Source organism: Panthera pardus, unplaced genomic scaffold (genome assembly GCF_024362965.1).
Source record: "Panthera pardus isolate Hobbes unplaced genomic scaffold, ASM2436296v1 HiC_scaffold_18, whole genome shotgun sequence".
In the NCBI taxonomy this organism is placed as follows: domain Eukaryota; kingdom Metazoa; phylum Chordata; class Mammalia; order Carnivora; family Felidae; genus Panthera; species Panthera pardus.
In genome coordinates this window covers 4,742,836-4,768,903 of record NW_026526743.1, presented here as the reverse complement: position 1 = coordinate 4,768,903, position 26,068 = coordinate 4,742,836, and the positions used below count along the sequence as shown (strand labels likewise).

At 56.3% G+C, this 26,068-nt stretch overlaps 1 protein-coding gene across 1 annotated transcript; it reads right to left on the bottom strand.

Annotated features, from left to right (window-relative positions):
* Window positions 1–292: 292 nt before the first annotated feature.
* MYBPC2 (myosin binding protein C2) lies at window positions 293–26,068 on the bottom strand. The gene is made up of 28 exons (XM_053905662.1): window positions 25,937–26,068; window positions 24,782–24,871; window positions 24,198–24,284; window positions 23,831–23,979; window positions 23,320–23,437; window positions 22,623–22,671; window positions 22,401–22,460; window positions 20,759–20,952; window positions 20,356–20,488; window positions 17,697–17,821; window positions 17,501–17,606; window positions 15,785–15,957; window positions 13,437–13,602; window positions 11,882–11,988; window positions 11,531–11,560; window positions 10,847–10,986; window positions 9,863–10,022; window positions 9,675–9,779; window positions 9,035–9,223; window positions 8,517–8,651; window positions 6,806–6,973; window positions 6,535–6,623; window positions 6,241–6,436; window positions 5,866–6,005; window positions 4,775–4,934; window positions 4,469–4,605; window positions 1,773–1,959; window positions 293–415 (listed from the first exon to the last, which is right to left on the bottom strand). The coding sequence occupies exons 1-28, from the start codon at window positions 25,953–25,955 to the stop codon at window positions 405–407; spliced, it is 3,423 nt and encodes a 1,140-aa protein (XP_053761637.1). The 5' UTR covers window positions 25,956–26,068; the 3' UTR covers window positions 293–404.

Sequence of the window (26,068 nt, the reverse complement as noted above, 5' to 3'; positions counted from 1 at the left end):
GAAGGACAGGGGCGCCTGGGTGGCGCAGTCGGTTAAGCGTCCGACTTCAGCCAGGTCACGATCTCGCGGTCCGTGAGTTCGAGCCCCGCGTCACGCTCTGGGCTGATGGCTCGGAGCCTGGAGCCTGTTTCCGATTCTGTGTCTCCCTCTCTCTCTGCCCCTCCCCCATTCATGCTCTGTCTCTCTCTGTCCCAAAAATAAATAAAAAACATTGAAAAAAAAAATTTAAAAAAAAAATAAATAAAAATAAAAAAATTAAAAAAAAAAAAAAAGAAGGACAGACACGTGCAGGTTGTAGACAAGACTATTATCTTCTCAGTGGTAATTCTGGGAAGGGAAACGGCGTTCAGGGAGGCCCGTTAGGACTCAGCAGCCAATAATCGTGACAGGTGGAAGACAGGGTCTCACTGTGGCACTGTGGGAAAACGAGAAAAGAGTGGGCAAGGAGGGCTGGGCTTCCCGAACGCGGGCGCCCACCCCCAGGCCCCTTTGCCTGCTGGCCTGGCTTGGCCACCAGGGGGAGCATCAAACCAGTGTCACGGTGCCTGTGATTACTATAGCTCTGAACCCCAAACTGGAATGTTCTGATCAGAGATTTCTAAGCAGCTGCTGGTGACAAGTCGTCATGGAAATCATAAAGCAGGGATATCGCCAAGCCGACTCGATAATTCATAAAGGGGACAGCAAAACATCAGAAACTGGGTCAGTCTGGAAAAGCAGTGTTTCAGAATGACAGCCAGGAAGGTCCTGCAGGGGTGGTGTCGCTGAGCCCTTGTTAAAGGGTCTGCAGCCACTCCTGTCTGCTGGGCTGTCATCGGGGCCAGGGGGAGTCACAGCTGGGCAGGGACCCTGGGAGCCTGTATTAACATCAGCCACAGCTGAGGGACTTGGGTAGCAGCCTCTCCAGGGAGCCTTGACTGGCAGATGTTTGATGGGCTGGAGCCCAAGGCAGAGGAGGCAAGGAAGAGCGTTCCGGCTAGAGGGAACAGCATGTGCAAAATCCCAGGAACAAGAGAAAGCGCGGCCAGTCCGTCTGCCAACAGCTCGGTGTGGCTGGAACAGTACTGAGGAAACTAGGGTTATGTGAGGCCAGAGAGGCGCATGGGGGAACAGGTACAGGACCACGGACACCAGGCTGAGGGGCTGAGGGGCCACTGAGGAGGGCCCCGAGCAAGGGGCGGGGCAGGCCAACCCCGGGTAGAGCGCCGCCCGCTAGGGCCCTGTGGGAACTGGGCTGGAGGGAGAGATGGGAGGCCGGGAGGCCAGGGAGGAGGCTGAGCAAGAATTCCAGAGGAAGGGGTGAATGGAGCTGGGGCTGTGGGGTGGGGAGGAGGGGCAGGAGGGACAGAGCTTGGAGAGGAGAGGCGTTTTTCTGGACACCCACAGCTCCCGGTCCTCTGCCGGTACCCGGGCTGTTTCTGACTCTCGCCCGCACATCTCCCCACGGAGGCCCGGGCCGTCAGGGCCTTGGCGACAGTCTGCTAGCTCTTCCCCACCTCGTCCACTTCTCTGTCCTTCAGCAACTTTGGGAAACCCTCAGACGACTGCCCCGGCTGGATCAGGTGCTCCCCGCCTCCACCCCTACAGTGCCCTGCGCTCTGTCCAGTCTGGCACATTCACCCTGCGTCGCTTTTGTGGGGCCTGAGTCCGGATCCCCAGTCACACGGCCAGTGGCCCGGGGCCGACTCAGCTGCGATCTCACTCCGCTCGGCGCGGGGCCTCCGGGTGCCGCTCGGGAGCGTGAGCGAGGGCCAGGCGGGCGGGGGGCTCACCTCGGACTTCCAGCTTGCACTCGGCCAGGGCCTCCCCCAGCTCGTTGACAGCCCTACAGGAGTAAGTCCCCGCGTCGAAGGGGGAGGGGCGGCGGATGTTCAGCGTCAGGACTCCCTGGTAGTTGGTCATCAGGAACTTGGGGTCTTCGCGGATTTCCATCTTGTTCTTCATCCAGACCACCTTCGGCTGTGGAGCAGAGCGGGGGAAGAGGCCAGCTTAGAGAAGGCCCCAGGGCGATGGCAAAGTGGGCTTCGGATTTTGACTGGATGGCCTGGAACTAGTCGTCTCTCCTCTCGGACCCTCAGTCTCCTCTTCTGTGGGAGGCAGAGCTCCCTCTTAGTCGCGGCCCACAGGACGCTACACGATGTGGCCCCATTACTCTTCTGCCCTCACCTCCGGCCCCTCCCTGCCCCCTGCTCCATTCACCCTGGCCTCCTCGCTGTTCCTGACGCCGACCAGACAGGCCACCGCAGGACCTTGGCACTGGCCGTTCCCTCTTCCAGTGTTGTTCTTCCCTCCTCTTGCACCCGGTCAGCGCCTGCTAACTTTTCAGGTCTCAGCTCCCACATCCCTTCCGGCCCCTAGGCCGCGGCGGGAACGCCAGCTTTCCACTCGCAACTACCCGCGCTTCTCCACCACGCCTGCCGCCCTTTATAGTTCTTTAGCCGTTTGCGTGACTTTGGATTCATGTCGGTCTCCCCCCAACACCCGGGAACTTCTTGTCCCATTCCCTAGCACACAGCCTCTGAAAACGTGCGTTGAAAGAATAAGCAGACCGGATGGGTGAGCGATGTGAATAAGCAAACGGAGTGAATACATGAACCGAGTAAATGAATGGATGGGTAGGTGAATAAACGAGCGGAATGAATGAATGAATGAATGAGTGGAGTTGGCGAACAAAGCGGGCGATGGAGAAGGTGAGCTCGTGAGTCCATGACATGCCTGCGGGGGCTGAAGCCAAAGACTCGGAGACCAGAAGTTGGCAGACTTCACGTGCCAGGGGCCAGGCGGTCAGTGCTTCAGGCTCTGCGGGCACCGTGGTCTCCGCGGCCCCAGACGGCGCACGGCCGTGTCCCGGTAACATTTTATTTAGAGAAACCGGTGACGAGCGGGTGTGGCCCGCAAGCCACCGTCGGCCGGCGCCCGGTCTAGGTGACTCCCTGGAGCTCAAGGTTGTGAGTGTCCACATCCCAACAGCAGTCGGGAAACCGGACAGGGCAGGGAGACGGCAGGCAGTCCAGAGGCTCAGACCTCCCCCTGACTCCCGCCAAAGTTTTGTTTCTGTTTCCAAGGGAAGCCGGGGTGCGATGACTTGGGCTCTGATCAAAGGGGAGAGAGGCAGGAAGTGGGTTAAAAGGGAGCACATCCCCACACGCACCCCAGTGTTTACAGCAGCGCTGTCAACAACAGCCGAATTATCGGAAGAGCCCAACTGTCCGTTGACGAATGGATAAAGCTGTGGTTTATATACACAATCGAGTATTACTCGGTGATCAAAAAGAATGAAATCTGGCCATTTGCAACAACGTGGATGGAACCAGAATGTAACGCTAAGCGAAATAAGTCCGTCAGAGAAAGACAAACACCATGTGATTTCACTCACACGGGGAATTTAAGAAACAAAACAGGGGCGCCTGGGTGGCTCAGTCGGTTAAGCGTCCGACTTCGGCTCAGGTCATGATCTCACCGTCTGTGAGTTCGAGCCCCGCGTCGGGCTCTGTGCTGACGGCTCAGAGCCTGGAGCCTGTTTCAGATTCTGTGTCTCCCTCTCTCTGACCCTCCCCCGTTCATGCTCTGTCTCTCTCTGTCTCAAAAATAAACGTTAAAAAAAAAAAAGAAACAAAACAGATGAACATAGGGGAAGGGAAGGAAAAGTAAGATAAAAAGAGGGGGGCAAACCATAAGAGACTCTTAAAAACAGAGAACAGGTTGCTGGAGGCGAGGTGGGTGGGGGGATGGGCTAGATGGTGATGGGTTCAAGGCGGGGCGTGTGTTGGGACGAGCACTGGCTGTCGTATGTAAGTGATGAATCACTAAGTTTTCCTGAAATCATTATTACACTATATGTTAACTAACTTGGACTTAAGTAAAATTAAAAAAAAAAAAAATACAGGGCGCCTGGGTGGCTCAGTCAGTTAAGCGTTCGATGCTTGATTTCAGATCAGGTCATGATCTCACAGTTTGCGAGTCTGAGCTCCACAGCCGACGGTGCAGAGCCTGCTTGGGATTCTCTCCCTCTCCCTTGCTCTCTGCTCCTCCCCTGCTCTCTCTCAAAAAATAAAAGATTTTAAATAATAAAAAAGAAATAAACATTAAAAAAATAACAGCATAGGGGCGTCTGGGTGGCTCCGTAGGTTGGGCTTCCGACTTCGGCTCAGGTCGTGATCTCCCGGTTCGTGGGTTCGAGCCCCGCGTCGGGCTCTGGGCCGACAGCTCGGAGCCCGGAGCCTGTCTTAGATTCTGTGTCTCCCTCTCTCTCTGCCCCTCCCCCATTCACGGTCTGACTCTCTCTCTCTCTCAAAAATAAATGTTAAAAAATTAAAAAAAAAAAATAACGGCATAAAAAAAGGTGAGCGTATCCCATGCACGGAGGAGAGAGAAAGGAGCTGGTGTGCTTACATCTGGGTGAAAATTTCCCCCTAGGGTCTCTCTCTCTCTCTCTCTCACACACACACGCACACACACACGCACGCACCCTTGGGTGACCTCTGACCGCACAGTTGAGAGCCGCAGAGTAACCAGCCACGACCACGCGGTCTGGTAGAGGCGTCAGGAACTTGGGAGGTGTTCGGAAGTCATGCTCCTTGTACTCAAACGGTCTGAAGGTGAGACCTGGGGAAAGGGAGGTGAACCTGTAAGGTGACCAATCTAGACTGTCCCCCCCCCCCCCCCACCGACTGCCTCTCTACTGTCACCGGGTCTGGCGGTGGGGGAGGAGGAGTCAAGGTAGAAGGCCAGCCGAGAGAGGAGACCGGACCCCACGGAAGGGGGGGGACGGTACCCGTCTTGAGGATCCGGGCCGTGTTCTTGGAGACGCCGGGCGAGTCACTGAGCCCACAGATATTCTCGCTAAAGACACGGAAGTAATACTCGTTGCCCACGATGAGGTCAGACACGGTACAGGAGGTGTGCCGGCTGTGCTCGTAGACGGTGAACCACTCCTGGTGGGAGGCAGGGAGGGACCGGGAGTCGGAGGCAGGGACACAGGGACACAAGAAGGGCCGGGGGGTGAGGACAGCGCATTCAAGGGTGCGTCCCGCTGAGATAACCAGCCATTCCCAGCAGCGCTGTTCACAAGGACCCAAAGGGGGCAACGGCCCAGCGGTCCATCGGCAGATGGATGGACCCGCGAAATGCGGCAGATCCAAACCACGGAATGTCACTCGGCCACAAAAAGGAGCGAAGCACGGACACACACGCTACGATCGCGTGTGAACCTGGAAAACGTTACGCCGAGTCAAAAAAGCCGGACCCCGAAGGCTACATGTCGTACAGTCCCGTCTGTAGGAAATGTCCAGAATTGACAAGTCCATTAAAACAGGAAGCAGATTAGTGGTGGCCCGGGGCTGGGTGACAGGGTTTGGGGATGGCTGCTTAACGCGTGCTAGGTTTCCTCGGGGAACTCGTGGGACTAGACGTGGTGGTTACACAACAGTGGGAATGTGGCTTTGAAATGCTTCACGCTGGGGCACCTGAGCGGCTCGGTCGACTAAGCCTTGGACTTCCGCTCGGGTCACGATCTCAGGGCTCATGGGTTGGAGCCCTGGGTCGGGCGCTGTGCGAACAGCTCAGAGCCTGGAGCCTGCTCTGCGTCTCTCTCTGCCCCTCCCCGGCTCACGCTCGCTCGCTCGCTCTCTCTCTCTCTCAAAAATGAATGAGCATTAAAAAAAGAAAAAAGAAAAGAAAGGAAACAACAACCTGTCCTGGTATTTCAGCCAAAAGGCTCCCGCCTCCACCCCCCACCCCCCACCCCACGCCAGCCCATTCTCTCAATCTCTCTGAGCCTCGGTTTCCCCAGCATCCGCCTTGTCGATCGCGCCAGGCTGCCTCCCCCGCTTGCCCACCGCACCCCGGGCCCCTCTGCGCTCTCACCATGGTTTTCTTGTCGGCCTTCTGCACAAAATAGCCCGTGATCTCACTGTTGCCATTGTCTCTGGGCGGCTGCCACTCCACCAGCGCGTTGGTGCCCCACACCTCCTTCACCGTCACGTTCTCCGGGGGCCCTGCCTTTTCTGCAGGGGGGGGTGGTTGTTAGACGGCAGCCCAGACGCCCCTGAAAAGCCCAGCCCCGCACCTCTTCTCCCCGTCTCTCCCCCCCTCTGCCGCCTCACCTGGTCCCCGGATTCTGGTACCGCGCAGGCCTTTTCCCCGCTCCCACGCCCCGCCTTTTCGCCCCCTCCCCACCTCGCACCCCCTTCCCCGCTCCGGGGCCGCGGCGCCTCCCCCCTGTCCCAGCCGGCGGCGCACCCACGACCCGGATGTGGACGGTGGCCGTGTCCTTCATGTTCTCGATCTGCACGCTCAGCTCGTACTCCCCCGAGTCCGAGCGCGCCGCCTGGCGCACGAAGAACACGGTGTCGAAGTCGCTGGTGTGCACATGCACGCGGGAGGTGTCCACGGGCGCCCCGCCCTTGGTCCACACCACCTGCGGCCGCGGCTTTCCCTGGGGGAGGGGGGGAGCGCGGAGAGGTCGGCCTGGGTCTCGCACCGGCCCCTGACCTCCCCCCTCCCGGCCTGCCCACCCCCCCCCCCCCGGCCCACCTGGAAGGGGATGACGAGGTTGAGCTGCTCCCCCACTTTGCGGATGTAAGTCTGGCGGAGATGGCGGGGCAGCCGGATCTTGGGTGGCTCTGAGGGCACGGGCACAGCAACGGGGGCTCAGTGCTAGGCCGGGGGACACTCGAGGCAGGGACAGAGGGACGGCATCGATGATGTTCTCAGGGGAGGCCCTGACGGTGACGGTGACGTGGCAAGGGCCGGCCAGACGACACCAACTTGGTCTTTACAGGAGGGCGGGGTCAGAGTCACTCACCTGCAATCTCCCGGATGGTGACCGGCTGAAACAGGGCGGCCGGCTGGCTGCGCCCCGCGATGTTGACCGCCACCACCCGGAACAGGATTTTCGCTCCTGTGGGGAGATTCTTGACCGTGAAGCTGCAGCGCTCCACGGGCTCCGTGTTAGCGGGGACCCAGTCCTCGGCTGCAGAAGAGAAGCAATGCTGGGGAAACTTCCTAGAAGCCCCGCCGGCCCTCCCTTCCCGTGTCTTGGGAACACACAGTGAACAGCAGCATCCGACACTGATGAAGCACTTATTATGACCAGGTACCAAGGGTGGTCGTAGGTGTTAGTTAGCTCGTTAATTTCTGCCTCTGTCCTATGTTATCCCCATTTTAGAGATGGGAGAAATCAAGGCTCAGAGGAGTAGGGGATGGGGGGGGGCGGTTAGGGACAGCTCCTTGGATTTCCTCCCCCTTTAGATTCCATCTTGGGTCTATGGCCAATTGGGTGAGCCAACGTGGGTCAGACCGACAATCACCAGGGTGAATGAACTCTAACAAGAGTGGGTCCTGAAACATCAGGGTGGCACTGAGACAGATCTGAGAGGGGTAGGCAAGGGCGGGAGTGGGGTAAAGACAAAGAGGGAGGAAGCTGACAAGAGTCCAACCATCCATCATTTACATGCATTACCGGATGCAGTCATCACTGTACCCTGTCTAGGAGGGAACTGTCTTCGCCCATTTTTACATGAAGAAACTGAGGCTCAGAGACTTGCCCACGCTCACACAGTTAGAAAGTGTAGGGGCAGGATTGGAACCCACGTCTGTTTGACTTTAAGGCCTGGGCTACGATGTCGAGATGATCGTGCCTGTCTTCCCAGTGAGATGACCACGTTGGAGGTATCCCCATAGCCGTGGCACTGGGCTGGCATGGCGTCGGTGATCGATACATGTTTGTTCAGGGGAGAATGGAGAGTTGGATGTGTGGAAAGATGGATGGACGGATGGATGGATGGATGGATGGGGACGGATGGATGGATGGATGGATGGAGATGGATGGACGGATGCACAGAAAGATGGAGACAGTAGATGGTTAGAGGTCACACAGGGAAATGGATGGATGGAAAGGAGGAAAGGAAGGAGGAAGGGAGGGAGGGAAGAGAAAAGAAAGATGGTGAAGAGATAAATATATGGGTGAAAAACATGTTACAGGACGGACAGTTGGATGATCTAAAAGGTTTTCAGATGGATAGAGAGATGGTTGGATGGATGACTGGCTGGGCAAATGGATGGAAAGAAGGAAAGAAAGAAGGGAGGGAGGGAGACATAACGAGAGGGAGGGAGGGAGGGTAGGAGGGAGGAAGGAAGGAAGGACAGACAGACGGATGGATGGGTGGATGGATGGATGAACGAGAGGAAGAAGGAATACAGGTAGTAGTAAGTACAGGGATGACAGACAGATGGACGAAGAGCTATTGCAGATGGCAGATGGGTACAGGGGAAGGAGGAAGGAGGATGGGAGGGAGAGAGGGAGGGAGAGAGGACGAGCTGGTCAACTGGGGCCTGGCTTGAGCCATCCCATGCAGGGATTCCTGGAAGTACAGTACAGACGCAGGACCAGGGCTCCCCAGCCCACCGGAGAGCTCTCCCTGCACTGCCCCATTTGCAGTCCCCTGGACCGGACACCCACCAGGGCTCTGCGGGAGCCGCCGCGCCCCGCCCCCAGGCCTGATGGGGCCACTCACAGCCCTCCAGGCAGTACTCCACCAGGTACCCATCGATGCCGCCGGCCCCAATCCTATCTGGGGGCCTCCACTTGAGGGTGGTGGTGGTGTCTGTCACGTCTTCCACCGTCAGGTGCTGGGGCTCGCTCGTGGGCGCTGTGAGCATCCAAGGAAAGGGGAGGTGGAGGTCAACGAGGGGTCAGTGGTCACAGGGAGGGGTAGGGACTAGAGCTGGAGTCACCGATCAGGAAAGGGGTCAATATGGTGGGCCAGAGATCAGTGAGCCAGTAAAACGAGGTATCAAGGGACAATGAGGTGTCCAGGAGTAGGGATAAGTGTTAGGCTGGGAGGCCGGAGGTCAATGAGGTATTTGGGCAAGAGCAGAGTCTAGCACAGACTAACGTGCTGGGTCGGTAGGAGGTCCGGAGGGTGGGTGGGGCTGGACGATCAAAGGCAAGGGGTAGGGCCAGAGGTGAGTGACAGGCAGGGCAGGGGTTGGGGGTGGACGGGCGCTCTGTGAGGGTGCAGGGGAGCATCACCAATGGGCATGAAGGGCTTGGTGTTCATGCTGGGCTGGGAAACGCCAATGGCGTTGACCGCAAAGACCCGCATCTCGTAGAGAATGCCCTCGATCATCTTGGTGGACTCGTAGGTCGTCTCGGTAAAGACCTCAAAGTTCAGCTTCATCCAGCGCTGAGAGCCCTTCTTCTTCCGCTCCAGGAGGTACCCTGGACAGCCCCCAAGCAGAGAGGAGTGGGTGCTCAGGGGGAGGCTATGGGGTCGCTGGTCAGTGGGAGCAGTGAGAGTCATGTCAAAAGGTCACATGAACCAGGGAGGTCGGGGACCATGAATCTTGGGTTGATACCAGGGTCACAGAGCAGTCCAAAGTCACCAGTCATGGGACTGGGGGTCAGGAAGGGTCACCAGTCATGAATCAGGAGTCAGGGGTCACAGAAAACCCCAGGCTGTTGGCCAAAGTGAAGCTCCCCAGGTTGGTGGGGAGCAAAGAATGATAGGAAAGAAACCAAAAGAATTGTTAAGCCGTGAAAGACGGAAAACAGGTCTCAGAAGGAGATTCACTGAGGATGCTAAGAACTCTCATGGGCCAAGGGATCGTCAGGGGGTAGAGGGGGTAGGAGAGGTCAGAGGTCACGGAGACTCTGGCACAACGGCACTCACCAGTGATTGGCTGCCCCCCGTCATACTTGGGTGGCTCCCAGACAAGGATGGCCCAATCCTCGCCAACTGAGGTGACACGCACAGCCTCTGGGGGGTCCGGGACATCTAAGGGAGGCAGAATGGTCAGGGGGAGCCTCAGGGCCTCAGGGAACCCTCCCCCCCGACCCCAGCTCACTCCCTCTGCTCACCCACAACCCGCAAGAAGATGGAGGCCACATCCTCGCCCACGGGGTTGGTGACCTTGATGGTGTAGCGGCCCTCGTCCGCCCGATCGGCACTCTCGATCACGAAGCTGCTGGAGTCTGCCTGAGTCTCGATGTGGATCCTGCCCTCGGGGGCCGTGAACACCTGGACACAGCCGCGAGATGGCCTCGCTCCCCCTCTTCTGGGAAGCGATCTTGGAAGCCCCTAGCTGAAAGTGATGGCCCCACCCCCTCCTCCAGAATTCTCAGAGTTTCTAGTACCTCCCTTTATCTCAGCCCTGGTCACCCTGGACTGTGACTGTTGGGGCACGTGTCTGCCCCCCTCCAAGAGCGAAGCTCCTGGAAGGCAGGGGCTGCACGTGACTCACAGCTGCATCCCCAGTGCTACGCACAGAGCCCCGCACAGGGGAAACCCCAGGGGGTGGTCGCTGACTGAGGGAACGAACGAAGGTGGGGCCGAGTCGACGCATTTTACGGAACAGGACGCTCGAGCCCAGAGGAGACAAGAGAAACCGAACTGTCTCAGGGCCTGGAACGTACAAGATAAAAATATCTGTTGGACAGATGGGTGGCTAACTGGACTGATTGACGGAGAAACGGAGAAATGGATTCATTACTGGATGAGTCGATGGCCGGGATGGATTAAGTAATCAATTAGTTTATGAATGGACAGATGGGGGGTGGTTAAGTTGATGGATGGCTGGGTTGGTGGGCTGACTGACCGATTGATTAATGGGTTAGTGGATGGATGGATTGACGGAGGGAGGGAGCACCCAGCACGTGGCAGGCATTGTCCACATGATGGACAAATATAACCTTCAGTCTTCAAAACAACCCCTCTGAAGAAGGGTCATCATTCTCATTTTACAAACAATGAGACTGTAGCTCAGAGAGGGAAAGTGACTTGCCTAAAGTTGCCCAGCAGAGCTGAGAGGGAGAAGCCAGGGCACAGGGGAAGCCCGACCATACCTCATCCTCCTTCAGCCAGGTGGCGACAGGACGAGGCTCCCCAGTGATGGACACGTCGAGCCTCAGTTTGTTTCCGGCCACAACCACAACTGAATTCTCTGAGGTCTTTCCCGAGCAGTCCAGGTGGATCTTTGGTGGCTCTAGTGGCAGAGAAGAGATATTGGGGAACCTAGCAATGGGTAGTGGGGTCATCTCGATCCCGCCAAGGCAAGCTGCGTTCCCTAACAGCTGGTTCCAACAGCCAGAGAAACCCGGGAATCCAGGCCCCCAGCGCCCTCCTCCCTCAGACCCGGGAGTCCGGGCCCCCCGGCGCCCTCCTCCCTCAGACCCGGGAGTCCGGGGCCCCCGGCGCCCTCCTCCCTCAGACCCGGGAATCCGGGCCCCCCGGCGCCCTCCTCCCGCAGACCCGGGAGTCCGGGGCCCCCGGCGCCCTCCTCCCGCAGACCCGGGAGTCCGGGGCCCCCGGCGCCCTCCTCCCTCAGACCCGGGAGTCCGGGGCCCCCGGCGCCCTCCTCCCGCAGACCCGGGAGTCCGGGGCCCCCGGCGCCCTCCTCCCTCAGACCCGGGAGTCCGGGGCCCCCGGCGCCCTCCTCCCTCAGACCCGGGAGTCCGGGGCCCCCGGCGCCCTCCTCCCTCAGACCCAGGAGGGGTCCCCAGCTTGCCACAGCAGCCCCTGGTCTTTACCTTGCTTGGGTACATACTCCACCTTGATTTCTGGAGGACACAGAAGATGGCACATTTAGCTCTACGTCCAGTGGGCCCCTTATCCCACCCCAGAGGCTGAGGGGAAGGTCTGGCATCACCCAGGGACCCGGGGGTGTGGGGACGGGTTCAGGCCCATGACTGAGATGGACACATCCGTGCTCTCTCCCTCCATCGTCTCATCTGACTCCACCCGTGAGGTCAGCAGATGCCTGCTGTCACCCCTAATGTACATTAGGGGAACCTAATCCTGAAGGAGGGCGTCCGGGCCCTGGGGTCCGGGAAGGTGGGTGCTGTGCCTTCTCCCCGGGGAAAATAGAGGGGCATCCTCACCCAGGAAGTTGAGCTTGGCCGAGAGGGACAGGGCATAGCCATCGGGCACAAATGTGTAGTCCCCCTCATCCTCAGGGTGGACGTCATCGATCACCAGCTTGTGGACTCTAAGAGGTTTGGGCGGGGGACAAGGCAGGGGAGGGTCACCCTGGGGGCCACCGTGGAGAAACACCCTCTTTTTTTTTTACAAGTTTATTTACTTACTTAAGTAATCCCTACACCCAACGTGGGACTCAAACTCACAACCCCGGGATCAAGAGTTACACGCTCTTCCAACCGAGCCAGCCAGGCTCCCCAAGAAACACTCTCTTCAACGCAGTCTACATGGCTATGCCCACCATTTTTATCCTGGGTTTTGGAATGCTATCGTCTGGGTTCAAATCTCAGTTTTGCCACTTATTAACTGTGTGACCTTGGGGGGCAAGTTGCCTAAGCTCCCTGTGCCGGTTTTCTTCATCTGTGAAACAGATGTAATGATAACAATCCACACCGAGGTTGTTGAAAGCGTTTCAAAATCTCCCTGGCACATAATAAGTGCCCTGTAAGCGCTGGGATTCCTTCTCATAATTATTGACCCCCCCCCACCAGGGGCGCCTGGGTGGCTCAGTCGGTTAAGTGCCCGACTCTGGCTCAGGTCATGATCTCGCGGTTCGTGAGTTCGAGCCCCGCGTCAGGCCCTGTGCTGACAGCTCGGAGCCTGGAGCCCGCTTCGGATCCTATGTCTCCCCGTCCCTCTGCCCCTCCCCTGCTTGCGCTGTCTCTTTCAAAAATAAATAAACATAAAAAAAATTTTTTTAATGAATTATTGACACCGCAGCAGACAGGGGTCCCTGCACAGAACCCGGCGAAAGCCTACATCCTGCCAAGAGCTGTTGTCGGGAAAGGCGACGCACAACTGCGTTTGGGAGCAACTGTGTTTGGGCCCTTCTACGGGCATCACGGGGGCGCTCTGCATCCTGCGAATGTTAGCACATGTTACCTCAGGTATCCCTGCGCCGCCTGTTGAATTCCAGCCCCTGGTTTCTCTAGCGGGATGTCTCCCCCGCCTTTGTAGTCACCCGTTTGCAAATATGGCCACAGGCTTTCCCCTCCCTGTGTGCACGCCCCTTGAGATGAGGCCTTGCGGCCTGTGGCTTCCTTTGCCTGAGAGAATATGGCAGAGGTGACCCTGGGAAAGTTCCCAGTGCAAGCCACGGAGGCCTTATTTGCTTCTGCCGTCTCTGGGGATGCCTGCTTCTGCCACAGGAATACGCCAGGACGAGCCTACTAGGGGATGAGATGTCACGTGGACCAGGGCAGAGGCAGCCCAGGTGTCCTGGCTGAGGTCCCGATGGAGCCCAGGAAGATCGGCCCCACAGACATTCAGCTGACCACAGAGGCATGAGAAAGGCCATCCTACATCAGCCAGCCCCGAACCAACCTGTGGACTCATGATTAAATACATCTTTCTCTCTTAAACCACTAAGTATGGGGATGGCTGTTATGCCGCGATAGCTAACTGATACACATGCCCCACCCTGCCCCACCCCCAGCCACCCCCACAGCTACTCCGCACCTCCCCACGTGGGAGATGGTGATCCTCTTGCTGGGTCGCACCTCGATCCCATTCTTGTACCACTTGCCTGTCACCTTCTCATCAGACACCTCGCACTTAAACACGGCCTGTTCTGAGGCCTTCACCGTCAGATCTGCGATGTCCTGTAGGACCTCCAGCTGTTTCTCTGGACAGGGAGAGAGGGACATGGGGCTATCAAAACTCCAGTCAGCCGACAAATATTTGCAAGCACCCACCATGTGAAAAGCACTGTTCCAGGCACTGGGGATACAGCTGCGAACAACCCAGAAACATCCAGGGGCCTGGTGGAGCTCATGTTCTAGTGGGGAGACAGTCGGCAAACAGGGAAACACGTAAATGCACAACAAGAGGGAGTTTTGAGGCCTGAGGAAAGGCAGGTTAAGAGTCCATAGGAAAATGCAGAAGAGTCCCCCAGGGGGAGGGAGCAGCATGTACCAAGGCCCTGTTGGGCAGAACAGGCTTGTTGGTGTGGGAAACGGCAAACAGGCCAGTGTGCAATGAGCAAGGCAGACGTGGCAGGAGATGAGACCGGCAGGGGCAGACGGGGCCAGATCATAGACCTTGGGGACCCCAGAAATGACTCTGTTAAATCAAGCAAGTCAAGAGCCACTAGGGAGTGTTGGGAAGATGGCGGGGATCTGACTTACAGTTTCTAAAATTTTTTATTTAAAAATTAGTTTATGTTTATTTATTTATTTATTTATTTATTATTATTATTTTTTGACAGAGAGAGAGAGAGCAAGCCAGGGAGGAGCAGAGAGAGAGAGACAGAGACAGAGACAGAGAGAGAATCCCAAGCAGACTCCACACTGTCAGTGCAGAGCCAGATGCAGGGCTCAAACCTATGAACCGTGAGATCATGACCTGAGCCCAAACCAAGAATCGGATGACACTTCACTGACGAAGCCACCCAGGTGCCCCGAATTTTTATTTTTTCAATAAAATGCTGCAGGGCGCCTGGGCAGCTCAGTCAGTTAAGTGCCTGATTTTGGCTCTGGTCATGATCTCACGGTTCGTGAGTTCGAGCCCTCCATCGGGCTCTCCACTGTCAGCACAGAGCCTGTTTTGGATCCTCTGTCCCCCCCTCTCTCTGCCCCTCCTCCATGCACAGACTCTAGCTATCTCTCTCTCAAACAAACAAACAAACAAACAAATAAATAAATAAAATGATGCATTTACATGGTATAAAAATAAAGGAAATAGATTTAGATACAGTAGGAGAAATCTCCCACGTACCCATCTCCAATCAGCCCTTCTCCAAAGGCACCACCCATTTAGTCTATGGCTATAAAAGCAAATACATATATACATTTTCTTTCTCTCCTCCCTCCCTCCGTTGCCTCCTCCCCTCCAGGCAAATAGTAACACATTTGCTTTTTCACCAAATAACACACTAGCTTGGAAATCCTTCCTTATCAGTAAATTTTACACTGTCCCTTTTTATGGCTACGTGTGGACATACCATAATTTATTTGGCCCATAAATAACTTGGTTTGGGGGGGTTGCCTGGGGGACTCAGTCTGTTGAGCGTTTGACTCTCGATTTGGGCTCAGGTCACGATCTCACGGTTTGTGAGTTCAAGCCCCACTGTCAGTGCAGAGCCTGCTTGGGATTCTCTCTCTCCCTCTCTGCCCCTCCCCCACTCATGCTCTCTCTTATGCACGCCCTCTCAAGATAAATAAACTTAAAAATAAATAACTTGGGTTTTTTTTTTAATACTTAAGTTATTATAGACTCCTAAGCGTTTTGCAAAAACAGTGCACATTCCTGTTTCCCTTCACCCAGCCTCCCCCAGTAGAGATGGTGACATCTTCTATAACAGGAAACTGACCCGGGCCCTAGATGACAGGGTGAATTCAGCTTTCACTATTAGGCTTGGATTTTACAAGGATCCCTCTGGCTGGTGTGAGTGTCAGTGGGGAGGAGGGCAGCTGTGGAAACAGAGCACCCAGTGACTACTGCAATAGTCCAGGCATGAGGGGTGGAGAAGACCTGGGCCAGGTGAGGGCAATGGGGAAAAGGGGTCAGATCTCGGATATCCTTTGTGGGTGGAGCTGCCAGGACTCGCTGAATTACATGCGAGGTGGGAGGCCCGGAGAGGAGTCAAGGACAACTGCAAGATTTGGGGCCTGAACAATTTTTTTTGTTTATTTATTTATTTAAGTAATCTCTATGCCCAACATGGGGCTTGAACTCATGACCCTGAGGTCAAGAATCCCACTCTGGCCTTTCCAACTGAGCCCGCCAGGTGCCCCGGGGCCTGAGCGACTTTGAGCTGTGAGGAGAAGCAGGAGCAGGGGGCCCCGCCCCACCTGGAGGCCCCGTACCTTCCACAATGAGCTCGGCCTCACACTGGCCGCCATTGGTCATGACCTGGTAGCGACCCCCATCCTCCAGGGTCACTTCCGAGTAGATGAGAATGTGACGCTTCCCATCCTTCTTGAAGCGGTAGCGAGCCTTGAAGGAATCCTCCCGTGTCAATTCCACGCCATCTTTCATCCTAGGCAGGGGGGACGTGTAGGGGAGAAGTGAGGCACCCGCATAGCCCTGGGTTGGATATCAGAGGGGGAGCCAAGGGCTGGACAGACAGTCCTGAGCAGAGGTCGGGGGGGAAGGGAGGGGCCCGGAGGGGGGAGAGATTAAGGGTGGCAGAAACATCTTGAATAGATGGGTCACAGGTGGAATGACGGGTCACAGGAAGTCATAGGCCACAGGGAGATGCCGTAAGGTCCCGGTGGGAGGTCAAGGGACACAAGAAGGTCACTGGGAGATATCAGAGCAAGGAGGATGACATCACAGAAAGACGTCAAATGGTGTGGACTCTGTAAATGGTACTTCCCTGCCTGGGAAACTTCTCCCCTCCTACTTCTCTTCTACCTACTCATCATTCAAATCTCAGCTCCCCTGTCACCTTTTCTAGGAAGGCTTCCCTGACCTCTGGAGTCCCTCCTTCCTATTAAAAAGTGGTTACAGCATCAGTTTGTGCTCCTTGGAAACACCTGTCAAAATAGAACTTTTATATTTATTCATGTGATGACTTGGCTAATGCATGTCTCTGTCTCCCGCACATGCACCCTGGAAGTTTACCAGATTCTAAAGTCCATGAGAGCAGGTACCATGCTGATATATTTTCTCCCCATTATATCTCCAATATACAGAAGAGTGCCATGATATAACAGGTGCTCAGTAAATATTTGTTGGATGGGTGAATGGATGAGGAGATGGGTGGGAGAGTGGATGGATGGATGGATGGATGGATGGATGAGCCAATGGGATAGATGGGTCTAGGGTGGACGGATCGATGAGCCAATGGGATAGATGGGTCTAGGGTGGACGGCTGGATGAACCAATGGGATAGATGGGTCTAGGGTGGACGGATGGATGAACCAATGAGATAGATGGGTCAAGGGTGGACGGATGGATGAATCAATGGGATAGATGGGTCATGGATGGATGGATGGATGGATGAGCCAATGGGATAGATGGGTCTAGGGTGGACGGATGGATGAGCCAATGGGATAGATGGGTCTAGGGTGGACGGATGGATGAGCCAATGGGATAGATGGGTCTAGGGTGGACGGATGGATGAACCAATGGGATAGATGGGTCTAGGGTGGACGGATGGATGAACCAATGAGATATATGGGTCAAGGGTGGACGGATGGATGAATCAATGGGATAGATGGGTCACGGATGGATGGATGGATGGATGAACCAATGGGATAGATGGGTCAAAGGTGGGTGGATGGATGGATGGATGGATGGGTGATGGATACAGGAGTGGACGGACCAAAGGATGGATGATTGGTTGAATGGATGAATAAATGAATCTGAAATAGCAGGGATCAGGAAAAGGACCTGGAAGAAGATGAGATGGGTAGAGGTCAGAAGTTCTAGAAAGAAGTCAGGATTTACAGAGAAAGGCTGAGGTCTCCTGGTGACTGTTAAAGCTCCAGAATCCCCAAGAGGGGTCATAAACATCAGAGCTGAGGCAAAGAAGCAGTGGGCACCTGTATGGAGCTCAAGGATCAAGAGTCACTTACCACATGACCTGGGCGCCATCTTCTGACACCTCCACTGACATTTCCACCCGGTCGCCCACAAACACCTGCTGGTCCTCGAGTGGTGTGACAATCAGGACTGGAGGCTCTGTGAGGCACGGGGGAACAGGAGGTCAGTAGTTTCGGGACGCCCTTCACAGCCCCACTCCCTAAGCTCAGGCCCAGATCTCAGCCTTGCCTTTGACGAAGAGCTCAGTGAAACACTTCTCATCTTTGACAGCGACCTCATAAGCAGCATCGTCTGCCAACGTGCACTTGTTGATGGTGAGAATTCGCTTCTTACCAACGTTCTCAAACACGTACCTGGTGCAAAAATCTTACGTCAGCCTAGAGCCTGGAGGAGATCCCCGCCCCAGGGTAGATCTACCCAGGCCAGATCTCAGGGCAAGTTCTCGGGGCAAGTTCATCACTCCCTCTCAGAGCCAAATTGTGTGCGAGAAGGACAGATGATCCAGTTTCTAGTGTGTATGTGTTTATTTAGTTAGTTTTGAGACAGAGAGCGCAAGTGAGTGAGGGCAGAGAGAATCCCATCAGGGGCAGAGAGACAGACAGACAGACAGAAAGAAAGAAAAGCGGGGCTCACCCAGAGCAGGGCACGAGCTCACCTGAAACAGGGCTTGAGCTCACCCAACGTGGGACTCGAACTCATGAACCATGAGATCATGACCTGAGCTGAAGTCGGATGCTTAGCCGACTGAACCACAGAGGCGCCCCAATTTCTAGTATTTAAATAGCCACAGCGGAAATCCTAACTGGGCACCCTCCCCCCCTCCCCCCACATCCATCCTCCCCTTCCATTTAGCAGGGACACACAGCTACCCGCCTAGAGAACTACATTTCCCAGCCTCCTTTGCAGCTGAGACGGGGCCCCACTGAGCTTGGGCCAATGGAATGCGAGTGGGTACGATGTGCAAACCTGCTAGGTCATCTCTCCACCTCTGAGTTGCTTGCTCTGGACGTCTCTCCTTCCCCTTTCCTGTCTGCCAGACACAGATGTACCCACGACCCAGCTTCAATCACGCAGAGGAGGACCATGCCACAAGAAATGGTGTAGCCAAACATGTGGAACCTGAGTCCCTAGAAAATCTCTGAGAGCGAACCCACCAGCCTCGATCAGCTAGAAATACATTCCTCTCTCATTTACAGTGATGTATCTTAGGGCCTCAGTTACAGCAACTGAAGCTGTACCTTAACTAACTTCACTTTGTGTCTCACTGATGGGAATCTTAGAAAACACAGCCGGGATGCCTGGCTGGCTCAGTCAGAGGAACTTGTAACTCTTGATCTTGGCGGGGGCACGGGGGTTCATGAGTTTGAACCCCATGTTGGGTATAGAGCTTGCTCAAATAATAACTTTAAAAAAAACAGCCAAGGAAAACCTAAAAATAGGACCCACCCACGAGATAACTGTTGCCCACAAGGCAGCCTCTGTCTTTCCAATCTCTTAACTATACGTACGTGTATCAACATTTTGGGAAGCAGAAATGGGACCATGCTTCTTCCCATACACTAATCTTGATCAGGCTCCTGTGTTAGCATATATTTTAGAATCTCTTTTCAGTGACTGCACAGCACTCTAGTAAGGAATTGTACATTTTGATTTTCCATTTCTCGCTACGGTCGCAAATGCTGTAGTGAACATCCTTGTGACCAACTATGCATAACCATAATTCACTTAGGATAAATACCTTGAATTGTGCAATCTGGATTTTTTTTTTAAGTAATCTTGGGACACCTGGTGGCTCAGTCGGTTAAGCCTCCGAATCTTGATGGTTGGCTCAGGTCATGATCTCACGGTTTGTGAGATGGAGCCCCACGTTGGGCTCTGCGCTGACAACATTGAGCCTGCTTGGAATTCTCCCTCCCTCTCTCTGCCCCTTCCCTGTGCTCGCTTGCTCTCTCTCTCTCTCTCCCTCTCCCTCTCAAAATAAATAAATAAACGCTTTATTTAAAAATAAAGTAACCTCTGCACCCAATGTGGGGCTTGAACTCACAACCCCAAGATCGAGAGCCAAGCGCCTCACTGACTGAGCCAGCCAGGCACCCTTAGAACTGCACAATCTGAAAGGTTTTTAATACATTGCCCTTTCAGAGATTCAGCAAGTGCCATTCCCACCAGCAGCATCTGTGTACCCATTTCCCCATGTCATCTCCAGCACTGGGTTTTATCATTTTGTAAAGTCTTTGCCCGTTTGGACAGCAGACAGACTGTTATTTATTTGCATTACTTCCTTTATTGTTGCGGTCATTTGCAAGGTTGAATGTGTACTCCACGGCATGTTAGCCTTTTGGGTTTCTTCGCAACCAAACTTCTGTTTTTATTACCTTTGTCAAATTTTTTTTTTAGAGATTTTTTTTAATCTTTTTTTTTAATGTTTATTTATTTTTGAGACAGAGAGAGACAGAGCATGAGCAGAGGAGGTGTAGAGAGAGAGGGAGACCCAGAATCCGAAGCAGGCTCCAGCCTCCGAGCTGTCGGCACAGAGCCTGAGGCGGGGCTCGAACTCACGAGCTGTGAGATCACGACCTGAGCCGAAGTCGGACGTTTAACCGACTGAGCCACCCAGGCGCCCCAAGAGATTTTTTTTTAAAGTAATCTCTACACCCAACGTGGGGCTCGAACACACAACTCCAAGATCAAGAGTCATGCGCTGGGCCGACTGAGCCTGCCAGGCGCCCCTCCTTTGTCAATTTTTCTATTGAGGTATGTGCTCTTTTCATATGGATGAGGGGGCACCCTTTCTGGGTTAAGAGTGGCCAGCCTTATTTCTGGGCGCTCTCTGGGACTCAGCTCTTCCCGTGCCCACCCCTGCAAGGGACTGTCCCCCAACACATACTTGCTACTTGGTTTGATCTCCTGGCCGTTCTTGAACCACTTAAGGGGAAGGTCTGGGTCACTGATCTCCACCACCAACTTGATCTTGTTGCCCTTGTCCACTTGGTACGCTGGATCCAGCTTCTTCGTGAAGGCTGGAGATTGAGGGATGCAGGGGGCATGGGGCTCAGAGGTTCTCACTGCCCTGGTTGTCCCCAGAGATACCAGGTCTCCCTCCCCAGACCACAGGCTCTCCAACGTCAAGGTCAGGAAGCCTCCCATGAACTTAGAGGTGCCTGAGAACAGAGCTCTATTACTCCTTAGATTGGGACCTTCAAGAGAGAGGACCAGAGCCCAAACATCCAATACCCATGATGCTGGGGTCCCTACAGTTAGGGCCCATCTCTCCTCAGAGCGGTGCTGACCTGCACTCTTCTTGACCTCGACCTTGGCCTTCTTGAGCCGCTTCAGCATGCCCCGGAGGTCCGTGATGCCATACTGGAAGGCGATCTTCTCGTACTCACTCTTCTTTGCCCCTTTCAGGAGCTCCCAAATCTCAGGCGGGATGCCTAGGTCATCATCATCTTTCTTCTTTTTCTTCTCCTCCTCAACCACCTCCCTGAGGGTGGGAAGAGCAGGCAGGGCCCCCAGGTGGGGGAGGAGGTGAGGCGCTCCCTCCACCTTCTCCACCCACTCGCTGTGCCCCCCCCCCCCCCCTCTCTCTCTCTGGGCCCGGTGTCCCTTATCCTCTCCCACCTGGCCCATCGTCTCAGACTCCTCCCTGGCCTCCTGGCCTCCATCCTGCCTCTTCCCCTCCAGCCTGTTCCCCACATGACCCCGGGAGGATATTCCTAATTTCCACATCAGATGCCACACTTTTTTTGTTCACGATTATTCCATGGGTCCCCACTGCCCTCAGGAGGAAGTCCTAGCAGCTCAGCCTGGCGATCACGACCCCACCCACCATGCCCTCACCACCCCCACAACCACCCAACCACGCTACTTGCCTTTTCCTGAACCTTCTGGGCCCCCTCCTGCCCCCTAGCCTTTGCACAGAATGTTCCCCTGCCGGGATGACCCCTCCCTACTTTCTCTTCCTGATGGACTCCTCTTCAGACTACTGCCAAAGTTTCCCTCCTCTGTGAGGCACTCCTGGCCTTCCCAGGCAATGAGTTGCCCTCACTCTGGGTTCTCACAAGGCCCCTATGGAACCCTCTCTCTGAGGGTCTGTTGGACCAGACCCATCTTCCCATATCAATCAGTGACTTCCCAACCACGTCTGTTGGACCAGACCCATCTTCCCATATCAATCAGTGACTCAACGTGAGGGACCCAGTCAGACTTCTCTCTGTCCCCTGATCTCAGCCCAGGTAGACAGGAGGCCTCAGAAGATGTTTGCTGAGTGAGAAAGTGAGGAGATCTCTGGAAAGAAGGAAGGAAGGGAAGGGAACAAAGAGAGGAGAGATGAGCGGGGGAACTGGGCGGGGGAAGGACGAACGGATGGGCTAATGAACAGGCGGCTGGCAGGCTAATGGCAGATGGGCGGAGGGACATGTGGGAAGACGGTGGGTAGACGAGTGGCTGTGTGAGTAGATGAGTGGGCAGATGGGCAGGTAAGGGGATGGAGGGACTAGTCAATGGATACTAATCCATTAGTAGCTGGTAGCTGGTAGTAGAAGGTAGCTGGTGGGATGGATGGATGAGATTGGTGAATGGGTGGCTGGACCAGTGGACGGATGGGTGTTTGGCTAGGTGAACAGGGGAATGCCTAGGTGAACTGCAGCCTAAGTGAGCAGCAAAACGGATGTGAGGACGATGGGTTAAAGGGCGGGTAGGTAGGTGAATCGGTGGGCAGACGGTTGAGTGGGTGTAAGTACGGGTGTAGGCGAATGGTGGACAGGTGCGTGGGCGGATGGACGGATGGCTGGGTGGCTGGGGGATGGGCAGATGGACGAGGTGGCAGAGGGGGGCACAGGGAGTCCAGAGATGGCAGTGGAACCTCACCCACCATCCTTCTCCTTCGTGAGTCCCCATCTCCCCTCTCTATGCCGCGTGGGGTGGGCTCACCTCTTCTTCAACAGGCCGCTGAAATCCAGCTCACCCCTGTCTTCTGACTTCCCTTCACCCCTGTGGCATTGAGAGCGTGCGTGAACCCCACTGAGGTCCTGTGCCCTCAGGCCCACCCTGGGCCCCCACTCCTTGCCTTCCCCGATCCTCCCTTCCCCCACAGCTTCCCCTCCCAAGGGAGACCCCCCCCCCCCCCTCTTCCCAGGCTCCAGGATCACTTACGAACGCTTGAAGCTTTCTAGACCTTGCCCAAAGGTATCCTGACGGGGCACTGGGGGGAGGAGATCGGGGAGTAGAAGGTGAGTTGGATGCAAGGCCTGGTCTAAGACCAAGAGCGCCCCTCCGGCCTGCACAACCTCCTCCCAGGCCCCCTTTCTTGGAGCAGCGCACTCTCTCACTTGGGCCTGGACACCTCGTTCCCTAGCTGCCACGCACCACACACTCAGCAGCCTGTACCCCCACACGCCCAGGCCGGCACGCTCTTCTCCCCAGGCCTGGGCAACCTCATTCCCTGCATCCTCCATATCTAAGCCCCATACACCCTGGGCTGTAGACCCCAGAGCGCGTACACCCTCAGGGGCCCACACATATGCCCCCAAATCTGGGGGCTAGGCTTGTACACCCTCACCTTCAACCTCACTTTCCAAGCCCGTATCGCCACCTTCTCAAGCCTGTGCACTGTGACCGTAGAATCTACTTAAGCCACCTTCTAAGCGTTCGCATGGGGACCCAAAACCTGAACCGTCTCACCCCCAAGCCCACACACCTCCTCGTGTCTCCCCAATGCTGAAGGCCCTGACCCCTGCATCTGCTTCCTCCTCCCCTGAATCGTACCCCCACATCTGCATGCTCTCCTACACCAGGCCGAAACCCCCACCCCGGCCCGACCCTTTGCTCCCCCCCACCCCCACCAGCGCACCCTCCACATCGATGTTGAAGGCACAGCTGTCGCAGACATCCTTGGCTTTGACCTCAAGGCGGTAATTCCCGCGGTCCCCCAGTACCACCTTCCCAATGTGCAGCTCCACGGTGTATACCTGGGGGCCGGGGCCAGAGGTGTGGGTGCATGTGACTCCCCGGCAGCCTCCCCACCCCCCGCAAGAGCCCACCTCACTACTCCGTCTCCGGGGCCTCACCCTGGCCCCACAGGAGGGACCAGCTGTCCCTTCCCATGCCTGGATAAGCTTGGTCCCTAGGGGACCCACACCCCTGACCCCTGAGAGCGTCCTGGAAATGCACACACTGTGCCCAAGCGCACCTGCCCTAACCCACACATCCTCTCCTCCTGCCCCGCACAATCGCCATCCCTCAAAGTCCCATTTGCCACCTACGGGGGCTCCAGGCCTCAGGCCACACGCCTTCTGAGAATCGGGGGCCGCACAACCTCCACCCCTCGCCCACGTGCCCTCACGCCCCCACGGGGTCCTCACATTGCTGGCAGAGTCGTGGGACTCCTTGAAAGAGAATCGGGCCCCGCTCTTGCTGCCCAGTTCCAGCCACTTTCCCTTGAACCACTTGATGGCTGGTTTCCCTGGGAGCTCCTTCCCGTTCACCTTGGCCACGATCACTGTGTCTTTTCCTGGGTTGGGGGGGGGGTGGGGGTGGCCAGACGGAAACCATGAGACTCTACAGAGAGGACTGTGAAGCTGGGAGCCCCAGCCCCTCCTCCCCCAGACCCGGGAGTCCAGGCCCCCAGGCCCTACTCCCTCAGCCCCGTAGGTCTAGGCCCACCGCCCCATCCTCCCTCAGACCCCGGGAGCCCTGGTCCCCAGCCCCTCCTTCCTCAGACCCTCTCACCATTCTCCACCGACACAGAGTCCGGCTTCTTCAGGAAAAGGCCAGTGGGCTCCTCGGCAGTGGGAGACTGGTCCTCAGGTGCGGCTTCTGCTCAGGAGACAGGATTAGGGGGTCTGAGGCAGGCTGGGGAAGGGGCGGCAGGGCACTTAAGGGGCGGGGCTCAGAGTCTGAGGGACCCTCCGCTCAGATGCCAAAGACCGCGGGGCAAAGTGGCTTTTCCTGACGTGGGAAAGAGCACGTGTCCCCCTTTGGGCCTCAGTTTCCCCGTCTGTGGACTGCAGGGTGGTAGACTGGATTGTCTGAGTGGGGCTTGGGGTAGGAGAGGTGTGAGGACGGGCCGTGGGATCCAGGGCTGGACAAGACTGGGTGGAATCGGCCAGTTGCTGGGGCTCGAGGGCCGGGCTGAGGGGGCTGGGCTCTGACCTGGGGGCACTGGGGAGCCACGGGGGGCGGTGAGCAGGGGAGGGTGGGTTACCTCTGGAGGTAGGGCTAAAGGAGAGAGGGCAGGGTGGGCGCCTAGGGGCAAGGGGAGCCTGGGGGATGAAGAGCCACGTTCCGCTGACCCCACGGGAACATCGTCTCACCTTTGGGGGGCTGTGCAGGCGCCTCCTTAGGGGGCGCTTCCTTCGGAGCTGGTTTGGCCTCATCTTTGCCTTTGGGGGCCTTTTTGGCCGCTGCGAGGTAAAAGATGTTCACCGTTGAGCAAGAGCTCGGTGCCCTCTTCTTCCAGAACCCAGGAGTCCGGGCCCCCAGGCCCCTCCTCCCTCAGACCCAGAAGCCCAGCCCTTCCAGGTGTAAATTGAGAGTCTCAACGATCAGGTTTCCCCTTGCCCCAGGCAGGCCATGTCCCATCCACCCGGGGCCACCAGGCCCTGACCTTTCGGGTCCTGGGGGTATAATTAGCTCTTCCCCTGGGCTGGAAACTGGACACCTGTGCTGACCACAGCATCTTCCGCCCGCCCCTGCCTGCTGGCTCCTGGCTAGCTGCAGTGAAGGGCTCGACCCCCACTCCACAGCCAGGTGGGCCTGGTGCCAGCGGTCTGGGCACCCCAGGAGGAGGGTCCCCTCTGGGGGCTTGCGTCTCTTCTCTTCGGTTCACTTCTTCATACAGAGAAAGGCCTCATTTCCGTGTAAACGAATGCCCCCGGTGCCATTCAAAGAAGGGCCCCCAACTGCACATAGGGCCTCTGGCCCCTATATGGAGAAAGCCCCCTAACTCCTTCATGGCGAAGCCCCGATTCCTATAGAAAGGAGGTCCCCTCCTTGTCTTGTCCCCTTGTACAGACCAGAGCTCTCCTCATCACGCAGACAGGAACCCCTAATCTCTATACATACAAGGACTTCTTTCCCCCGCAGAGAAAGGACTCAGTCCTCACTCAGAGAGGCGGTCCCGGTCCCCATGGAGAGGAACCCATCCCCAAATGTAGAGGACCCCCGTCACCATGCAAAGACTCCCCAAGTCTACACACACAGCTCTCCCATCCCTATGGAGAAAAAGCACTCAAATTCAGAGAATCTCCATCTGTACCCAGAGATCCGCCCCCCAAATCCCCACAGAGAAAGGAACACCCTCACTGCACAGGGAAAGGCACCCCACCCACACAAGGAAGGGAACCCCTCCCACACGGAGAAGATAATCCCATCCTCCCAAACCTACAAAGAGAGGAACCCTTAGTCCCCATTCAGAAAAGAGGACCTCATCTCCACATGGGGGGGGGGGGGGCAGTTCTGAAAGCCACCTGGTTTCGCCTCAGGCATGTCGGCAGACCTCTTCTCGCTCCTCTGACCACAGCTTTGTCCCTCAGGGCCCTAGGGAGGACAGGTGGGCCCCCAGGGGGAGCCCTTTAAGGAGTCCAGAGACTCCCAGGAGC